Source organism: Neodiprion pinetum, chromosome 1 (assembly GCF_021155775.2).
Source record: "Neodiprion pinetum isolate iyNeoPine1 chromosome 1, iyNeoPine1.2, whole genome shotgun sequence".
Lineage (NCBI taxonomy): Eukaryota > Metazoa > Arthropoda > Insecta > Hymenoptera > Diprionidae > Neodiprion > Neodiprion pinetum.
The window spans coordinates 26,033,489-26,055,331 of record NC_060232.1 but is presented as its reverse complement, the minus strand read 5'-3'; the positions used below and the strand labels follow the sequence as shown (position 1 = coordinate 26,055,331).

The 21,843-nt window shown below is 42.6% G+C and overlaps 1 protein-coding gene across 1 annotated transcript in view; it reads right to left on the bottom strand.

Annotated features, from left to right (window-relative positions):
- Positions 1-222: 222 nt before the first annotated feature.
- LOC124220474 (uncharacterized) overlaps positions 223-21,843 on the bottom strand; it is a 37,966-nt gene continuing 16,345 nt past the window's right edge. Inside the window, exon 2 of the mRNA XM_046629420.2 lies at positions 223-1,269. Coding sequence (XP_046485376.1) covers positions 902-1,269 — 368 coding nt within the window. The 3' untranslated portion in view covers positions 223-901. The remainder of the gene's footprint in view (positions 1,270-21,843) is intronic.

Here is a 21,843-nt window from a genome sequence, read left to right as displayed (position 1 = left end):
AATTATTACATTCATCTAACGGCAATTTTCATCTAACAAAAAAAAAATATATATATATATATATGTATATATAATATTTACAAATTATTTACAAATAAGAGCATTCCGCTAGCTCATAAGTTAAGATATTACATATATTTACGTATCGTTAATGATAATAATTTAAACTTCCAAACGAGGACCTTTTCCTCATTCTTATATTCTCCCTCGTCTTAATCGTACTTCTTCTGTTGTCGCTTTGTTCATTTTTTTTTTTTTTTTTCGTTTTCTTTTTTTTATTACAACTTATTTTCTTTTAATAAATTATACATTATGATACAATTTCCTGCTCTTCAACATCCTGCACGTATGCTTCACGCGAAATTGCATGCTGTCTGCGTCACTTTCGACGGGCAGCTATGCTGATTCCAGCGTGTACCTATTATACAGGGGATCGCGCAAGCTCTATCATATTTTATATTACCAATACCACAGTTCCTGTTTCCGCAATGCAATTGCGTCTTCAGTTATTATTTATCGCTCTGCATGCCGCGTGTTGCGCAATATTTACACACACTATCAGCTATCGTCCGCACTCGCGGTACGTTACGACTGTACGGATTACACGCATATAACACGTATGTATTACGAGTCGCAACACGGTCATCGGATACCTACGCGATAACATGCTGTTTGGTAATAGATTTTACAATGGTCTGACCAAAAATTAAAATCAAAATGAGAACTGCGCTCGAGGCAAAATTCAGCCATCTCGCGATGTAAGGCCGCCCTTCCCGCCGATCGGAGTTCACCCTTTTCCCCTACAGCCCGGCGATCGGCCTTGTAACGCGAGTCGGGCGTGGAGCCGTTAAATATGTGTTGAAAATACCATCGCGACATTACGCGTGAAATTTACAACCCTCTAAGACTTGTCGTCCATCGAGTTTGGCAGCGGCCTCTTCTTCAGGATACCCAAGTCCTGGACGTTTTCTAAAAATGTCTTGTGATGCTGGGCGACCAGGAGCGGGTTCACCGTTTGCACGTCCTTCTTCAGTTCCTCCATGTCGCGTTTAAGCTTCGCCCTTCTGTTCTGGAACCAGGTAATAACCTGAGCGTTGCTGAGCCCGAGCTGAGCCGCGATCTCGTCCCTGTCGGCCGGGCTCAAATACTTCTGGTACAAAAATCTCTTCTCCAATTCGAATATCTGCTGATTCGTGAACGCGGTGCGAGACTTCCGTTTCTTTTTAGGCTGCTGACGGTTGTTGAACAGGTTCAAATGATTCGCTTGCTCTGCAACGTGAAAGAAACATACGCAAAAATTACTGACAATACAATTACTTCTTTTCTTTATTCTACCATTTTCTTGAAACGACTCCGGGTACTCTCAACAAAATCACTGAAAAAAGTCTTTTAAAATAAGGAACCAATAATCGATTCAGCCGAGGTCACACTCGCCGAAATTACACCCGACGGACGTATCGCGGCTTTTGATTTAAGGCTCTGTTACGCACAAAGTCGCAGATGCATTTCCGTAAATTTGTCTGCACGACTGGTTCGCTACTCGGCATCAGCTCCCTTGCGAAATACTGCAGCCGAGGCGGCGGTAAATCCGCGAGCATCAAACGAATTAAGAGTCTCTCGCTGGAGACTCCGGAGAGTCGACCGCAGAAACTAATATCTCCTCGCCTCTGACCGGCCGTAGGAATCGTCCGACTGTTTGTCCGTTCATTCCTACTTTAGTTTCTCAGTTCGCGTTTCTCCTTTATATACGAGTATAAATATAAATATATATATTATTATGTATATATATATATATTTATACACACACTTCTTTCGTATGCATCTTGTAATAGATGCGGTGAAACGGCAACCGTGTTCTAGCAACGCGGACTTTCGGCTAAAATGTTATTCTCTTTGTGAATATATAGCCTGTAAGGTATATGGATATTGTATAATTCGTATAGTTATGCCGGAAATTGGCAAATTCCAGTTTAAATCGACATTTCTCTGGTATATTCCTCTCACTTTTCGTTTTTTGACTAACGACGATAAATATTGCTGTCGTAAAAATTAAACGAAAACACTGATAATGCATTTCCGTGAATAGAATTCGCAGTAAATCTGATTTTTAACATATATTCATACAAGAATTTTCTTTCAAATGTTCGATATTCTATTTTGAAATTTTTTTTTACGTGTCAATTTGCTTTCATTGTAGGAAATGGTTGGCAAATAAACATATTTCACTGATTTTTACTAACTTTATAAGTTAAAATACGTACGGAGGAGAAAAATTTTCTTCACGCGACGATTTCAAACTCTACACAGTTGAAAATTTCCATTTCTATCTCGTGTATAAATGTCAGGATGAATCTGATTCCATATTGTACAAATTGTACTCGACTCGAAAATTTCAGACGAATTTCACTCCAATAAAAAAAACATATCGAGTTTTTCACCGAAACTTTTCAAATTTAACGTAAAAATTACTCTGAATTTTGAAAAAATCTAATCACGGTATATTTTTTACACGGGCTTCTTACACGTCAAAGTGCAGATAAAAAAGAAACGATAGCTGATACACATACGCGGCTCTCGACAAGGCCGAACTGATCGAAATTGTTTTTCATAATCAGCCGGGATCAATCGACGGGAGGATGGTAATTGGATTCTGAAGCGGAAGATCGAAGCTGCTTCGTGAGACGTCGTTCTCGTTTTTTCCCTCAATTCGGCAAACGATTGCCTCGATAACGTCGAGGTTAAAAAATAAGAGGGCGACTGTACCGCGGCGATCACGACGCATTCGGTATTCCATCGTACGAGAGCCTAGCTGACCGAGTCGATGCAACTTTTAAATCGGAATGTACTGCGGCTGCGCAGGTGTGACCGATGCGGTGCCCTTTGATGTACGTGATGTCGGCACTACTTTGTCCGCGGCGTTTACGAGAATCGAACCGCGTTGTTAGCGCTCCGGCGTTTATCTCGGAAAGCGTCAAACGGTCGCGAAAACACGTCCGAACCTTTTAGCGAGATTAAAATTCGCCCCTTAATCTCCCACCAACCGGATAAAAATCGGTCAACCCGTTACGGAGATACGCGGGATCCAAGACGCTCGGATTGACTCTCTTAGCTCTCTCGGATCTCGAGATCAGAGGTCTGGAACGAATTTGTAATACGACTTTTATGGAGAAATTCTTTCGGCGTTGGCCGAGATGTGTGCGCATCTGATTTGTGGCTTGCGGCTGTCTCGAACTCGGAGATTCGTTTTTTTTCTCCTCCTCCTCTTCCTCCCCCTTTTTTCACGGATTTTGCGATCCCGTGCAGTTTTTTTTTTTTCTGCTTTACATTTACTTATCATGAATTTGTTTTTCCCTCTCCTTCTTCAATTTCTTCCCTCGTGCGAAATCATGCCGATCAGCGATACTTCGCTTTCCGGTATCGCGAAAGCTAACTCGAACCTAGGTGAGCAGAGCTTTTTAAGATTTGAAAAAATATGACACCCGTCTAAATTTTCGCGTCCTTATCCGGTATTGCAATTCAGAATATTCGACCGATCCGTGAAGACGGATTCGCATTCAACCTGCAGATGTCTGAAAAGTGAAAACCGGAAAAAGGAGGGAGAAAAAAAAAGAAAAAAAGAACGTCACCTGCCATCTTTCCCAGGTAATTTTCAAGTTACGAGTGCAACTCCAAGGCAGTTAACCTCTTTCCGTCGTGCGGTGAGAATCAATGCGCTACGCAACGAGACCGCGATCCTGTACGTATATCTATATCTACGCACACATGTATACATGTACTATATATAACTGTGTAGCGTGCACCGCATATAGGGTGGGGTATACGGTTTGCACAGAGGATGGAAGAGGAGAGGGTGAAGAGGAAAAGCTGGAACGCGGGGTAATAAGGTGACGGTGTCAGCCATCTTGGTTCCGCTCGGACAATGCCCGCTCGAGGAGAACGGAAACGGGCAAAGCGCGGGTAAAAGGCGCGACGATCTTGAAGCGATCTTTAAAACGTTAATAGATTATTTGGTAACAGTTTCTTGTTAACCGAATTTTACGGTCAAACAGTAAATACCTGTGTATACATGTAATACGTATAACTATATATTTATGTGGATGTATAATCTCGCACACACGTAACACGGGTCTAGGCGAGGATATGGACACGTCTGTCACGCCGCGGTTACACGCAATTAGAAACGCTCCCCGCAAAAAACTAAAAAACAAAAAAATACTCCGCAATCCAATTGACGATCCCGGACGATTAACTGGCTACAGCCTTATAGGCTTTCCTTATATTCGTATAATACGAGTATATGTATATTAGTAAGAACCGTGAAATGAAATTTGAACTTAATTTTTATTTTTTGAATAAAATTTCTGCCCACAGATTGAATTCGGACACACTGTGCAGGAGATACAGCAACGTAATAACCGATATTGACTTTTGCACGTACATTTGACAGATTTCTTGCAATTTCGTCAATATATTTCCGTGAGTCTTGAAACCGCACCATCTGCAGGAGGAACGAAACGAATTTTCTAACGAGTCATTTAGCCCCAGAGAGAAGCCACAGGGATGGACCACCGCGTATATTAAACAAGGGAAAGGAATTTTTCAAATTTTGTAAAATCAGCGGGTGGAAGAAGGAGGGAGGGGAGGGGGTGAAAAAAAAAAAAAGTTTCAAGGCAGAGCGAAGACCCGGCAATTTTGAACGCGCTCAACCGTAGAGAGAGACTCGACAGTCATTTGTCTTCCCTCGACCCAGCGGCAAAGCTCGGGCCCAAGTCTGGCCCTCGGGTCTTTGGCCACATGTCAACGATATATTTTCTGCCAGCCTACAAATCGTTTAGTGGGTAATTTTGAAATTGGAACACTTATTTAGACGTTTAGACGCGAGGGGATATATCCGAGAGCGAACCGAGGTTCAAAAAGATTTACGGCATCTCGAATACCGCTTTATATAGCTATATACTCAGCTGCAACCGCTTTATACGTATATAATACGCCACCAAACGTGACTCGCTCATTCAAGCAATTATGCACGTTCCGGTAATTTCGATCATCTCGGACCACGGTTGATGTTATAATTCGCAAAAAACCAATTAGAAGAGATGTTGAGAGAAAAAAAAAAAAAAGAAAAAAAAGAAACAATTCACGACAAATTAGTGCGCTCATTTTTTTTTCTTCTTATTCCGTCCGTGATTAGCCTGGTTAATCGTGGGTCAATTCTTTGATCGTCAATGCGGATTTCGGAGCGAGAATTTCGTAGAATAGAATATCCTGCGGCAAAACGACCGGAGAAAAAGGTAGAAAATAAGAAGAAACATCCGACTAGTCAACGCCGTAATTGTACAAGCGATTAGCGAAAGGCGTTGAGTCGACAGATTGACGGACGACCGGATAATTGTTCACGTCTCTACTGCAGGGGATACAGGCAATTGTTTTCCTCCCACTAAAGTCCTTGTGATGTTGCGGTGATTTTTACTTCGTTCGAAAATTATACATAACAGTTGTCCGCTTACGTAGGAAGAAAAAACGGCAAACACTTTTTTCATAATTGCAGAAAAAATCGTACGGAACAACACACGCTACAGGGACAACATTTTTGAACATTCATCGTTATCTCACGATCAATGTAAGAAAATTTTATCGCGAGTTATTCACAGATCCATCGATATGGTAGAATGAGAAAAAGTTTGAATAATTGGAATTTCAGATGAATTATAAATGCAATCAAGATCGTAACTTGAATTATTCATACGTTTGCATTGTAATGACTAGAAGACATTGCCATTGGCCGAGTGTGTCTATATTTTTGTTTTCCAGTGTTTCGTTCTCTCTTCGGTCAAAGTTCGTGACCAGAATACCAGAAGTATACACGCGTAACAGAATCGAAAAAACGTACAGCGAAGCGAAGAACGAAGATCGAAGAGAGTCGTAAGCCGCGTTTTATGCATTTCGGAGATGGGTTCGAACAAAGGCGGAGGAAAAGTCTTGGGAAGATTGAAAGCACAAAAAGTGGAAAAGAAAATAGACGAAACGACTAAACAAGAGCGACGTAAAACGGTGCGACGCTCGTTTGTTTCTCGTTCAAAAAGCCTATAGGCGACTTTTTCTTCGTCTTGTCGTATGGTTTTTTTTACACCCGCGTTACTGCGCCTCGGGTTATTTATTCGTTTCTGTCACTGGTCTGTCAGAATTATCAATTAAGCAAGCCTGCGGCCGTGCCGGGTTTATTAACATAATAGGTCAAAACAGTGCGATATTATTCCAGCGGCGTATTACGTGTTTTTGTACGAGTGAAATTTCTCCTTCCACGATCTTATCGAGGATCGACAGAGACAAAAAACGGCTGTCAAATTAATTCGGCAGTACCTACGGACAGGAAATAGATTCGGCCGCCATTTTCTGTGAGATTTGTCTTCATTAGGGTTTCCTGCGGCGCCTCTAATGTGCCACCTGGCGCTCGTGCCAACTAACCGGGGAAAGGTGTTAACCGGCTGCAACCAAGATTCGGGCAACGCGGGACCTTCTTACGATTCTTCCCTCTTTCGAGACTCCGCTATTTTCATCGTCACATGCCCGGGTCACATGGGTGGTCCGACACCTTCGATCAAGACGTCTGCGTGATGCGAGGAACTCGGTCGAAAATCGCTGCCTATCCATCCGCTTCGCGTCGAGGGAAAGCTCAGTTCGTCCATTTTCGCATGTCAGTGTTGACGATTGCGTGAATACCAACACGGCTCGTGAATGGATTAATCGATACGCGTGCTCCGCACTCGACGTCGATTTTTAGTTCGAAACACCACCGAGAATTCTTCGAATCGTCGAGTGCGAATGGATTCGCGCTTCGTTGACTATTGGACGACTTAATCGCGACGCGACTCGATCAGTTAACATACGCTATCAAGATGTAAAAAGAAAAAACTAAAACCTGTCACTTGTAAGATGGCAAATTGGGCAGATTGAGTCTGCAGCAAGTCTTTACGAATAACGCTTTTTGGTACGCCTACGAATTCCGATCGACGATTAAAATTAACTATATACGTATGTACGTTTGTTTTTGAGAAACTGCCGGTTTCAATGAATAAATTCAAGCAGCTTGCGAGGAATTAATTTCAAGTAAGGATGCAATATCCGAAATACACCGTAGGACTGAATTCTTCTCTTCGGGGTCGGTTGACCTTTGGAATCTTCCCAGCAGATTTTCGTAACAAAGCTGAACGAACCTTGGCTCGAGGTAAATAGACCGATTAAATCCAGAGCCGGGGGTCCCGAAACCCGGTTGGAACTCGCAGCTCGAGTAAAACTCGGGAATCGAAGCACGTACGTTCCGAGTTGATCCGACGGTCCGCGTGAATAATCGGAACGTCCAACAACGAGAGTCGTTATCGGATCCACGGGAGAGGGACAATAGCTTTTTACCCGAAGACGCCTGCGATACAGTGTGTAAGACACGTCGGGTCGTTGGAAGTAACGTTCCGATTTCTACGCACCTATAAGCGGCGTAAGTATCTATTTTTAGCATCAATTTTTGCCGCAGCGGCTAAACTAATTTACGATCCTAAAATTTGTCTGCGGTCTGGTGAACCGTGGTCCCCGTCGAGAAGCCGAAAGGACGAATATGGGGTCCTGGTCCAGGACAGCTGAGTATCGGGTGCCCAGCCACGTGCGGAACCGCGATGAATAAACGTCCGCACAGGGATCAGTCGCGGAAGGGCGAACGATGCTATTGGCAAAAAATTGACTGCAGCCAGAGAATTCCCAGAGTGAAAGAAATCGCCTCGTCGGCTGGTCCGAGAACATATCAATTCCCGTTTACGAGAACAGGATGCGCGGGCGTCTCGGCTCGTCCGCACCTCGTCCGCCGCAGGAACCGCGTCCCAAACCGCAGCCCGCAGGGACGCCTGGAGCGTCGCGACGACTGACGGGACGTCGTCTCCCGGTCATTAGTCAGCTCGTCGTCACTTCTGCAATTAGAAGCTCACAACCGTCGGTCGTGTTTCCCTGTAGGTACGGAATTTTCGGTTGCGGGTAAATTACGCAGGGGATTGCGGGACGCGATTCCCTCGGGATACGCAGAGCTTTGCTCTCGCGTCGATCTTCGAGGTTTTCGAGCGCCGAAGATGTTCCTGGAAGTTGAAATTCCAGTCAGGAAGTTTGCGCAGAGAGAGAGAGAGAGAGAGAGAGTGTCGGATTCGTTGAGGGAGAAGGGGAGCAAAGATCAACGGCGAAACCTTCTCGTCCTTCCTTTTCTGCTCTTCTTTGTTAATGTCGAACCTTCCAGGTACGAATGAACTGCAAACAGCAGCTCTGCACACCCCGTTCAAATTTCCCTCAAGCATTTTTCTCATGATTACAATAATTACAGGCACGTGCAAGAGGAGGAGAGGCGAGGACCCCCTTAAGATTATTATTGAAGGCGAATAGCAAGGGACGCCGGGGCGTCGGAAATAGACGCTTAAGTGACGCAAGAAACGCCGAGAGACTTGCGGAGACAGAGAATTAGAGGGAAACGGAGATAGCTGAGAGGCTGGAGATATCCTCCGTGGTGATGGTGATGGTGGTGGTGGTGGTGGTGGCTCTTCTCGGCAAGCAAATCGGGGCTAATAGGATCACAGGGACGTTGCAAACGGCCCATGATACCGCTTCGGCTTAAGCGGCTGCAGTCTGCCCCGGAAAAAGAGGAGAAAATAAATGAAGAGAAAATACTGCACGGTGGCAAAAGGGGAATCTCCATTCCATTGGAAAGACTCGCGTGTACGTGCGTCCATCTGCATGAGGAGCTGGGCCCACCGTGCAGGGAACTGCTGCTTCGGGGAAACCGGAGGCTAATTCAAACCCGTGTGAAAATACTTTGGGTTTTAATGTGATTCGTCTCGATTCTGCTTTATTAACGGCGATTCCTTTTATACTGTTATATGTACTCTTCGTCGATCGAAATTTCTACCGGCGGAAGCAGGAATGCGAAAAATATTTTATCGAATAACGTTTAAGGAGGTTTTAGAACATCGTTCAAAGTGATGGCAAAATTCTTTCAACCCTTACGATTCACACTTCCTGGGTGTCATACCGGGGTCGATGGAGACCCTAAAACAAAAATCATTTCGTAGAAACGGAGATGTCGATTCAAATAACTTGAAAAAATTCTGGGATACTCGGTTATTATTATCTTTCAGGGCAAATTAGTTGTCCTTAGGACATGAAATTTTGAATACGAAAGAAAATATTTATAAAACAAAAAAATACCGGAAAATTGGTCATTCTGCTGAAAAACCCTAAAACCGACTGAATTTTCGATATTTTCGGCTGAAAATTGATCGAGTAGTTGAATTGAGAAGTTTAATTTTTGGAAAACGATTAGATTATCAATTTTTACGATATATAATCATTTATCTTCGATCAAATCAGATTACGTTGAATGTTTTTCACATGGAATTTAAGATGAAGATGCCGCGTGGTCATTTTGACCCCGGTGTGCTGGTAAGGCTTAACAAAAACTCTCGCTTACTTGTTTCGACGAATAACAATATGATTTTGAAATTTCATGAATTTTAGGGAGTTCGTTTGAGAAAAGAGTCAACTCTGAGCTCCTCCATAAAAATTACACGCGCAGTATTCTGAAAGTTTCGTAACTTCGAGACGAGTTCCTTGAATTGTTTGAAATTCTCACAGTGATTTGATGATACCTACTCGTTACATTAGCTGCAATTTTTTCGAGATATTCATCACCGTTTTTTAGTAATACGTACATTGTTTCTCCAGCCCATTAATTGAATTCATTATCTCGATTAAAGAATATCGACTACTTGGCTAGAGACCTCTATAAAATATACAACTGCAAGCATCGCGTTAAGTATTTCTGTTCAACATTGAAACGAACAATCAATTACGAAATTTTCAGATAAACAATTCAACACCCAAGACCATTTTTCAAATAAAAAATCCATTCTCCAACGATACTCTAAATTACTGTCACGTACATGCCTGTAATCTGATATTTACAACGGTAATAAATGAACACAATTTCTGTTGTCCAACAGGCAAATACATAGTTACCAACAGCCATCTTCAGTCCGTAACAACAATTCGGGAGCGGACACGGAGTAATTAATCTTTCGTACTTTGAGGGACTAATTACCTAAGGCTAGCTAATCGAAGGATGAAGACAACGGCGTTACAACGGCGTGGGAATCAAGAGGGAGAAGGATGGAATGACAGGGAAGTGAAATGAGGAAGATTGAGACACGGGGGCGGGGAATGGGAAAGAGAAAGAGTAAAGTGCCGTGGTGGGGATGAGTGGGTGGGTTTTGTTACGTTGCTAATGACACACGTAGAAATAATTTTCAGCCCACATCCTGTGCTTCCTCCCCCGCCTTGGTCGCCCTACAGAACCGACATGTAACAGTACAAAGTTGCGGTGTAAAGTTTGGCACACAGACACGGACGTTGTCTGTATGTGTAACAAATCGAGAAAAGAACAAAACATACGTCTATATGCATATGTATGGTTGTATATACATACATATATATACATATACATATATATACACGTGTAGCTAGAATCGGTCCGATTCGATTCGGTGAAATTAATTTGTTCAGGTTGCTCGAAGCACTGGGTGTTTCGTAGTCATCGAGGCTTCTTGCCCAGCGAACCAGTAACAATTTTCGGGAAACGCTTCGCGTCACGTGACAGAAAATAAATAACAAATAGGTGCGCGCACCGGTCCCACAAAATGATAGAGCCCGTAGCACCACGGCGTTCTCCCTAATTTTATGGGGCCTCAGGGGTGCGACGGCCTCGTGTCTCACACATGGGGTGCCTTACACCGTTTCCTACACGCACACATCGACGTTGGACGGAATCGTGCCCCGTGCCGGAGCCTCGGCTTACGTTAACGGTGTCCGTGTCTGCATGAAATGTCTGTCCATGGTGACGTATTAATTACACGAAACAGTCGACCCAGAAAATTGATACTCTCGAATCGATTCCGTCCACTGCACCTGTCACCTTTGAATGCAGGTTTTTACGTTTTATTTACTTCTAAATAGAACCATCTTTTGGCAGGGTGATTCTGTTCTTCTACTCTGATTGATGTGCTTTTAGTATTATACCTCGTCATAAGTGGCTCGAGATATGCGTAAACAGAATTTAAAAAATTACCATCGACAATTTGCAAGCTCTTGTCAGCAGTTAGCGGACGTAACGTGTATGCTTACAATTATAGTTACTTTAGGAGCAAATTAACGATCATGTGTAAAGAAATAGATCGGTTTCTGTAGATGGAATAATTTTCCTCCTGTACGAAGCACGTTGCATCTTTGTTTGGATCGACCAAAAAAAGTCAAGAAGAATGGATCTATCTGATTCGTCGTGATTGAAAAAATTGAGTTTAACAGAAAATAATTCTACCATGACCGTGTTGAGTCTATATAAACTTTGTTTTTGCAATTCATTAAATTTAACTAATACCAGTTATGTGGTCGCCTTGATTGAAACGCGTTAAGCGGCAGAATTTCACTCCATACGCTCACGCGTTGTATATTGTATAATAGGCGAAGCTGTTAATTGAGAGGTTTAAATCTGGTCTTGAGAATTTTTAGTTTTTCGAACGAAACAGCAGCCAGTCCGGAACGCTCGCGCCGCGTCTCGACGTGTACGAATATATTTCAGTGTGTGCGTGTTACGGGTGTTCCTAAATAATACTGAAACCGGTCTCCTCTCCTCGTGCGGGCGGCTCGCGCGCGTTCTTGGAGCAATTACATCTCTCATCGTCGGGCATTTGTCTTCATGTTCCCAAAATTAAAACACGGAGACAGCTGAGACCGGGGCTTATAAGCTTCGTGCATCGTGCATCGGGTTGAAGGTGGGTACCTACAAGGGTTGCATGGGGCACCTTACCGCGATAATTTGCTGTCAAATGTCAAGTATCGTACTCTGCGCCACTGGAGCGTGTAATAACTCTATCCGTGAAATTCACATCGCGTATATGAAAGAGGTTCGAAGAACGTTATTATCGTCAGGAACTAACTCTTCCGCAAAGAACGGTAAATTTCTTATTTACAACGAAATCACTCGTTTCTCGAGCTGTTAACGGTTTGTTATAAGATTCTAATAATGATATAAAGGCCGCGTTCGCAACCGTACAATTACACGATTATATCTAACAGTAGCCACATTTATTGTTTCTTCATTACGAGCAGAATTTATTTTTCTCAAATCGCGTTGGGTTCAGGTATACATATATATATGCGCACGAATCTTTCGTCGTTTCGAAACGTAGCGAGCGAACGAAAGGTTCTAAAACCAATATCGAAGCGTGAAAGTGTGGTAATTTGATCGTGACTAAATGTCGCAGCAGTTTCTTTCCGCGTTACGTGAACTCTGTGGAATTTTGTCGCGTTCGTACGGGAACCGATATGATCATTGAACTGCATCGTTGATCTTGACTAAATGATTATGTTGTCAAGAGCGTGGCGCAGGGTCTTAGAAGTGTCCCAAGATCCGTGAAGGGGGAGAAAATATAAGAATGGGAGGAAAAGACCGGCTCAACTTCGATTGGCCGGTTGGGGTATGGCCGAAAAAATCTAGGGAACCATTGAGACCTAGGAGTTCGGCGTTCGACGTCGAAGAAGAAAGAGCATGAGAAGGAGAAACGGAAAAAAAAGAGGACGAAGTCGATCGGCGCTCGGGTTTTTAATTTCCTGTTCGATTGTACTCGATTATATCCCTTTTCTCGGATCGTCTGTATCGTTTCGATTTGCTTTAACGGCCGTTTAACGCCGTTGATACCTTCCCAGTTCCCCCGATCCACAGAAGCGGCAAAATTAGCCGCAGCAACGATCCTACACAGTGACTATGGGGAAAACTACCGAGGGGGATTTCGAAACGTCTTATACATGAAGCCAATTCAATTACTGCCTATCAACAAAGAAAGTTTTAAACTCTGTGTCGAATCTGATTGACCGGTACCTTATGCACCTATACATTATATATATATATATATATATATATATATATATATACACGTAATCGCAGGTCTTCCACCGATCCCGACACACTTTCGTACCCATATGTTAAAGGTACATCCTTGTACCTATCGAGCGATTTCTTCACAACTCGGTGGTTGCCACTGTTGAGTTCAGCCGAGAGAAACTGATCTCTAATTCTTTTCAATCATCTTTCTATTTGTTCAATTTATACGGACAAGCGATTATTGCACACACGGTGTTTTAACAAGCTTTATTGCAAGCACGTTACGTTGACGCCTTGTTCAATGTGCTTCAACTATCGATAACTCCGACAGCTATACACAGACGGAGACAGACTGTAGAACTAGGAAAAAGTAGAAAAAGTAGAAAAAGTATGTCGGAATGGTGGAAAGACCCGGCGGAATACGCGGCATGCACGAATACCATGGACGGGAATGAAATGTGAACATACAACGAGTGTTCCGTACATTTATTGACCGACCGACCAACTATGAAGGCTTGAAGTTACAAACGACATAATTGATACTTGTCGCCGCGAGGTTCCCGCGTATTAATAACAAGCGTATTCATATATACGATCAGTCGTGTCAAATTATTCTGCAAGAAACCGCCTCGTGCACGGGGAAATCTATTATAACAACTGTACGCGGCACCAGCCTTGTGTATCGTGGATATCTTTCGCCTGGGATTCATACTTTTCGGAACAGCAATTAGACCGAGAGCATTATGAATAACACACATATAAACGTGGGATCGGATCGTGAAAAAAAACCGCGTCCAATGCAGACGTATTAATCTATCCACAAATTGGCCGATGTATCTGGGCGTTAGAACGGTGTTTAAATACCTTGCACTAATATTGAAATTAGTTCTACGTGTAAAATCGATGCTCGGTTTTATTGCCTAATTGTGCATAATAATTCAGCATTCAGAATTATCTGCTTAGAACGATTGGTAAGATTAGTTTTCTCAGTAAGGTTTTCAAACGATTTATAGCAGATCGAATCTGGTATATTGCAAAGAGAACCGGAACTTTACAGCGAAGCTGTTTCATCTCGAATTAACTGTGCTCAGACTTCGATTTAGAATGATCCTTCCGCAACTTTTCGCCATACCTGAATCACCCTCTACGGGTCGGATGGTGTTTAATCGTAATCCGTCCGCGGTCCCTCGCACGGTGATCCCGGGGGGTAAAAAGCCAGCTGTACCAACAGGCATTAGTTAAATGAAATTGCGATTTCGTTTACATTTCCGGTCCGTGACGCGGCGACAAAAAAAGCGATCACCACCGATCTCGACGATCCTTTATCGCCGGTTAAGTTCTTATAACTTTACGGTTCTGCTCCTGTCACCCCGCTGCATTAAATAACATACGTACAAACGGTCCGCGGCACCTACACAACTACGCCCAAAGTGATTGTCGCCAAAGCCGTTGAGGCCAACTCGTTTTCCTCCATTCTTCAACCCCCCGTATAAAACGAGGAACTGATCGGTTCCAGGCGATGTCCTTTTTCCTCTTTACCCATCCAAGGGTAAAGGTAAGGAGGACTATTTACCCCGTATAGAAAGTGTCCAAAACAAAATAAGAATAAAAGTAGAGTACAATCGAAATGGCCTTGCTGCAGCAAAAGTTCCACATTCAAAAGAAAGCGCCAATCAGATTAGCGCGATTCTGGTGACTCGTTGAACGACTATCCGTAGCTTTTTACTCCTTACCTCTACCCTTCTTCTTCTCTCTTCGTTCTACCGTAAGTTTCTACCGGATCTTCCGCATGGAAATGCACGGGGATTGTACCGAGAGTCGCGACGCCCATTAGTAGGTATAATTTGGTCGCCCGGACGCCTAGCTGGGCCGAGGATCAACCGGCGGTTCGCATCGGTTCCGAAACCTTTGATCTTAAAATGGCGCATTATCTGACGAGGCTACTTACGCTCTTGAAAAATTTGATACCAGTCCGCGATGCAATTAGCTGCGGTAAAGAGGCGGCGCTGTGCCGTGTCGTGTCGTGTCGTGTCTTGCCGTGCAGCAACGAGAGACCGAAACCGGGAATGCGACAAAGGAGAAGACGGAGGATAATCGGGAGGAGGAGGAAACGAGAAGTAGCCAGAGGTGTACAACGATCGGGATAATGGTAACAACGACCGATGCCAATCAGATGCGTGGTTTCAATACGCACGCTGACACGCGCGTGTACCTGCTGCATCGTATTTTTTTTCATTTTACACTTGCTTTTTTATCTCGCACGATGCGACTTATTCTGCATCCGAGAAACTGGACTGAGTTGAACGCGTGCAATCTCAGTTGATTAGCGAAACTTCACGTCAAGATTCGGCGAAATGTTGTATATATATATATATATATATAAAGTGACCAGCCTTTGGCAATGAATTAACGAAAATTCCACGTATTATTTTTTATTTTCCAAAATTGCACCTCATTATTCCCTGTGTTATATACCGGTTGGGTTAAAAATCCCGGAAAATAAAGTACCAGAGTCAACTGAATTCGAGTTGCGGTTCATTAACCTACGATGAAAATATTATCTGGCATACATAAATGGTTTACTGGTAATTACGACGTTTCTAATTTCTACCAATGCATTCTTTCGTAGATAAATTTTTCAGTTTCATTTATCTGAAATAATGAAAATTTTCGTCACATTCAAGTAAGTCTGTTGAATTTTTAGCACGTTAATTACATATACCTGCCTCCAATCGCCAATTTTTCTAAATCTTACAAAAGTTTACGGAGATGATTATTTGTCATGAAATTCGAACGATTACGATACGATTCGAATCGGTGTACGTAATGTAATATAAAAAGGAGGGCAGGCGTTCGAAGCGCGGGTTTTAATTCCTTGGCTCGGAGCCACGATATTTCGTTTTATGTTTTATGTTTTACGTAAGCCTCGTTCACCGCAGCCCTGTCATCGATCTAATCCCGGCATAAAGAGGCCATTAACTAAATGACCAGCCAACATACGCGCGTTATGGTCGCACATGAGCTCAAACGTGCTCCGAGGTTCGTACCACTAATAACGTTATTAACACTACACCCACCTCTTGGGGTGCAGAGGGAACGAGCGGCGAACGAGTAGGGTGACTAAATTAAAACTAACGAAAACAACCGAAAATCGTAAACGGCGCAAAGTTGAGTGGGCTGCGTCGGATGGATGGGATAGAAAGTAAAAGCTAAAAAGCTCACCACGACCTCGACGACGGAATGCTGTATGTTTCAACTAAAATTCTTTGCAAGCTCGCTCGAAAATAAAGCTCACCGGTTATTTACGCCTCTACGTAAGCTTGAGTGAAGCACGCACGTTATTCGAGAATCTTGTACCAATACTCTCCGTTCACCGAATGCTCACAAGTTTTCTACGCAGGTATATATACGAGGTGGGTCAGAAAAATCGGACTGACTTAAAACGTGAAGAAAGTCAGAACGCGTCGACCGATTTTCAAAAACTATTTGCGACTCGATACTAGAGAAAATAATCACCTCGTTTCGCGATTGAAAATCTGAAAAGTCTTCTTTCCTTGCTGAGATGCACGCTCTTGAAAAAGCGGCTTCGACAAAACTCACTGGGAGGATGAAAAAAACTAATATTAAAGAATGTTCAACTTGACGTGACTTCCGCTTCCCGTTTTTTATTTCTTCGATTGCGTTGATCGAAAATTTTTAAATATGAAATATAAAAAGAATCAGAGAAAAACACATGTTGTTGTAAATTTCTTGTCAATAATTCAACCAAAATAAATTGTTCTTTAAATCGTAATTCAAGTTGGAAATTAAGTTGAATATTCTTTGATGTTTATTTTTTGAATCCTCCCAGCGAGTTTTTCAAACCACGTTATTCGAGAGCGTACATCTCAGCAAGGAATAAAGATTCTTCAGATTTTCAAACGCGAAACGAAAGTTTCGTTCTAGCTCGGAACAAAAAAAAGTTTGCAAAAATCGACCGTCACGTTCGGAGATTATTCACGTTTTAAATTAGTCCGGTATTTTTGATCCACGCCCTGTATACCATGTGGGAAGAGTATTTTATTTCAAAATGCACCGGCAAGACGATTTCGTACGTATTAATTAATCAAGCTCTCTTTTTTCACAGCACACATTTTAATTCGCATCGTTGGCTATTGAAGATTTGGCAAAACATGAAATGGGTAGCTCTCATAATAGCGATGTATCTTCGTATTGTCATTTTTTGAATATTTTCTGTGAAAATACTTTTGTTTATGCAATATTATAAAATTACGAGTTCCATTGTAGCAGGCAATGCTGATTGATAATATCAGAAAGTAAATTACATATATCTCTTAAAAAATAGACCATTTTCAAAAAATTTTATTGCACAAATTCATTATAATGATGGAATTAGAAGGCATGCGATTTTGACTATCGAATAGTTGGTTCAAAAATACGATTTGAAAAAATAGTCAACTGACGAGGCTCTTGGATTTTTCTGCAGGTAACCGTCAAGGTAACCATCGACTCTTGTTTCGTCGACAGTTGACTTTCAATTCGGTAAAACGTCTACAAAAACTATAATCCTACCTACACGTATCTGACGGTTGAGATTGTTTCCGTTCATCTATAAAAATAAGAGGGACCATAAAGTATACGACCATGGCGTCAACAGATTTTCATCCTTGGACGAGACCGTCAGGAATTTGAATACCATCCGAATCCGTTTACAGAAACATATTTTTTATGATTATTTATTTTTCGTGACCAGTGCAACGTGAATTGTGGCTTACACGACGGGTCGAACCCGCAAATTTGCAGATCCATAAAGTGACAAAGCCTGACTCGACTGTTGCAATAAAGATCTCCGTGATAATGATTATGACCTTGCGGTCCAGAAGCCTGAAAAATCTGCTCTTACATTCGTCACATACGTGTTTCCGTTGTACGTGACCCTCCATATCACCAACGTCAAATTCACGATCATGCGTTCAAAACTCATACGTAATAACGAGGAAAAATTATATCGTCTTTCAAAAGTTACGAGCGTCAAGTCACATCGGCAACGACTACGATGTGATCCGTAGACGAGACCGCCTCGTAGATTCCTAGGTGACGAATGATTCGAATCCGCGAGGCGGCGTTACGTTTTAAATTGCAAGGCATGCCGCACGATAGGATCCTAGCGGTACAAACGTACAGACGAAGACGTCGACTTGTAGAATTGAAACCGCCTTTCACTTTCACCCTGCAACCATGTAATACGTATATGTATTCATAGGTGAATGCAAGAATACATTGTACCGGCGAGTCGTTTGAGCCATGCTTGCGGTGCCATTGCTACAGGCCATTACGGTCCATATATACAATACTTACGATACTTAGATGTAGGTACCCATGCACCGGCTAGTATTACGAGGTATAAGGAAAGCCCACCGTTCGTATCTAAATTAGCTACTAAATTAGACATCAATGGCTGTATAGCCAATGGGATAACAGTGATGGACATGTGGGAGAAAGGACCTTATAGCTGAGACGAGAAATTAAGATAAGCCTCAAAAGAACCGCGGCGGTCAGGCCGACCTATCAGTGATTAGAACCAGAACCCCCAAGTTTCTCGAATACGAAACCTGGCGACCGTCTCCTGCTTTTTCTCGATCTCCTCCGCTCCTTCTTTCCTCTCTCTCTCTCTCTCACTCTCTTTACCTCTTCGGTCGAATAAAATGGCGCCAAATTGCCGAGCACCCTCGAGGGACGCGTGTCGCTTTACGTAACGCGTCTTTTCTTCCGCCAACGCTTTTCAGAAACACCTAAGGAAGTACGGCCTGCGTTGCTTATCCATGGACTCTGTCCCTAAAACCATCGGATGCGGACACCTGCATTTGCGGCCGTGACAAACCGGCTTATTGTTTTCGCACCTACAAAACTTACGCTACATTAACTCCTACCCCTCGGAAATGAAATTAGCAGGTGCGGCCTGTTTCCAAAAGGTTTCACACAACGCTACCTTTTCGGACTGCACACTTAACGCGTCCATCCCCCGTGTTACGGTACTGTGACCAATTGATGTTTGCTCTTGATCGTTAGGGCTGCTCGTCTGCATCGGCGAGGAAGGAACGCGGGATTGAAATATCTCCGTGAATCGATGTGATTTTTTCATCGGTTTCGGTTTTTCTCCTTACTTCGAAATCGCTCAATGTTCCAATAGTAAATATGTCAAAGAGAACTTGATTTTGCACGTTCGCGAATTGAGCCTTCTATCGCGACGGCGATTATTTTAATAAGCCGATAAACAAGTCCTGTTTATTTTACATCTTAAAAATGGCGGAGCATCTTCGTTTGTTCACTTTAATTATGTATAATTGGTGTGTATAACTTTTTACAGATATTATCAAAGAAGAGAAATAGAAAAATTATTACACCATTTTGACGTCATTATTCAGGATATCAGAATTAAGTCATGAATTATGAAAGACCAAATACTGGCTGCAGGTTTGTTGAACAGCGTAACAGCAAATATGCGAACTAATCATCCGGATCGAATCAGCTTTGAGGAAAATTACTGAATTCGGTTCTCCCGCCGATGTGTACAAGCCGGTGCCGACACCCTCGCAAACGACAGATTGCTGCCTTAATCGGGTGTGACGAGAGCAAAACGTTTTCTGTGATTATACGCTCGGGAGGAGGTTATAATATTGTCTACCCTGATTTCATCACCTCAAGATATCCCCAACTATGAACCTATGCCGTATAAAATCGGACAAGTCAACCAGAAATGATCTATAGAGGCTGTCAGGCGTTTGGATACGAAAAGAGAACCATTTCGTATTTTTCGATGAGTACAATATACAATCTTCACTTTTGCTATCAAATATTTTTTAGATTATTGCAATTTTCATTTTTAAAATTTTCTTTGACTATTGTTATTTTTTACCGTAACCGAAAAATCCAGTTCTGAGTAAAAAACAAAAATGAATTACCTAGCCATGACCAGAAATTTTAGTACCCACTTTTCTTTATGACAGTCACATATGCTGAAATAATTTCATGCTACTGCAGTAATAAATTGATTCTTGGACTTGATCGAACAAACGTGGTAAACTGAAAACAAATTATACATTCAACTCAATTATTTCTTCGGTACTAAAATTTTTTACCAACCATATCAAACGAAATTCATCTCAGTACACGTACAATAAACACGGCAGAACTTACAGAACAACGTGATAAACTATAAAGAGGGGCAAAAATTCATTCCCTTCGTCAATTTTTACCGGGCAGCATTACGTAACTGAAATAAAGCCTTGGTCCCTTTCGCGGCAATCCTCCCCCCACTAATGGGGCATATTTCAGTCACGGTAGAAGCTCGTCGGGTCGTCACCACCTGCTACAACGAAGACAATTCGCGACGGTCGCATAACTTGGCTCCAAGGATGCGAGAGATAGTTCTGATTTAGGGAGCTCATGGGAGTGTAAGGGTGGAGGGAGGGAGCAAGAGAGAGAGGACAGGGACGAGGGCAAAGAGGGCGTCGGAGGGGGGCGCTTAATTATTCTCTGGGAATTTAGCAATTTTCCGTTTTACCGAGTTCGTAAACCGTTAGCGAGTCTCTGCCCTTCCAGAAGGGATGAGCCTCGAGGGGCGGAGAGTCTGCTGCCACCCCGTGTACTTGACGAGTGGCGTATTACGTTCTGGGTTGAAGCGAATGCGCTGCTAAGACACGGGCGAAAATCGTAATGCGCGGGCGCGGCAGCGTCTACGTTAAAAATGGTGCAGTCACGATGCCATGCCGGGGAGGATCGGGGCCGGGACTCTTCGTCGATAAAGTAAATCGACCGATTTACGACTGCGCCCCTCTTCAAAATCACGGTTAATAAAGTCTTCGGTATGCCGCGATACACGCTTTATCCTTGATAGGCAGCTTTCGAGGAAAAATATTTTTCGGAGACATTGCCTCTCCGCGAATCACAGCGCTCCTTTTGATCGGCGTATTGCGACAGATTTGTTGCTGGAAATTTTTATACCGAACCTTGACCTTTTTCTTTTTTTCTTTGCGACGAGGGGCGGGGGGAGGTGGGAAACAAAAAATCCGTTGGCAGCGACGACGAGGGTCCATAAATGCGTCTCTCAAATTTCGTTTTATCACGGAGGAGAGAATTTTACCGAAATCAGACTACCACGGAATAAATTGAACGGTGAGTAGAATTGTGGAATTCACGTGTCACGCAGTTCAAGGTACTTGTAATATACAAAACACACAAAGAGAAACTTTTTTCTTCGTTTATTCAGGTGCTCAAACAGGACATATCGTCCGATTCGATACGATTCAAGTTTTTCCACCCTCACAGATTTTTATCGACTCAAATTTGACGTGGAAAGAATTTTTTTTTTTAATTGTTTACACGATATTATACGTGCTACGATTCATCGGTTTCACACCTTGTATTCATTGTGATCATTCGCGTGTCAATTGAATCAATCTCTGGCCAATATAACGAGGAGATATTTCGAAACAACGCGATTTTATTTGCATTGTAGACACAGTCAACCCGATACTCGTTTTATTTTGCATCGATATTGAATAAGAGGCGTAAGAAAGCCTGTCACTGCTCATATTGGACAAAAAAGTTCACGGGTCGTTGATCGATCGTACGCTACTAAAATATTATTTTCAATTCGTAATATTATGCAATATCTTACGAATCGAATATAATATGATTTGCACGGTTTATCCATTTTTTTGCATAGGTAGATTGAAACCAAACTCGATATTGATAATTATATTCGTTCCATGCTGAATTACGATTTTGAAAGTGTAAATTATCGATTTTAAACCAGTTTTTATCCTCTTTTTCCCAAATTATTCTCCGCTTATAATCGAACGATTCACCTTTGCTCGAGT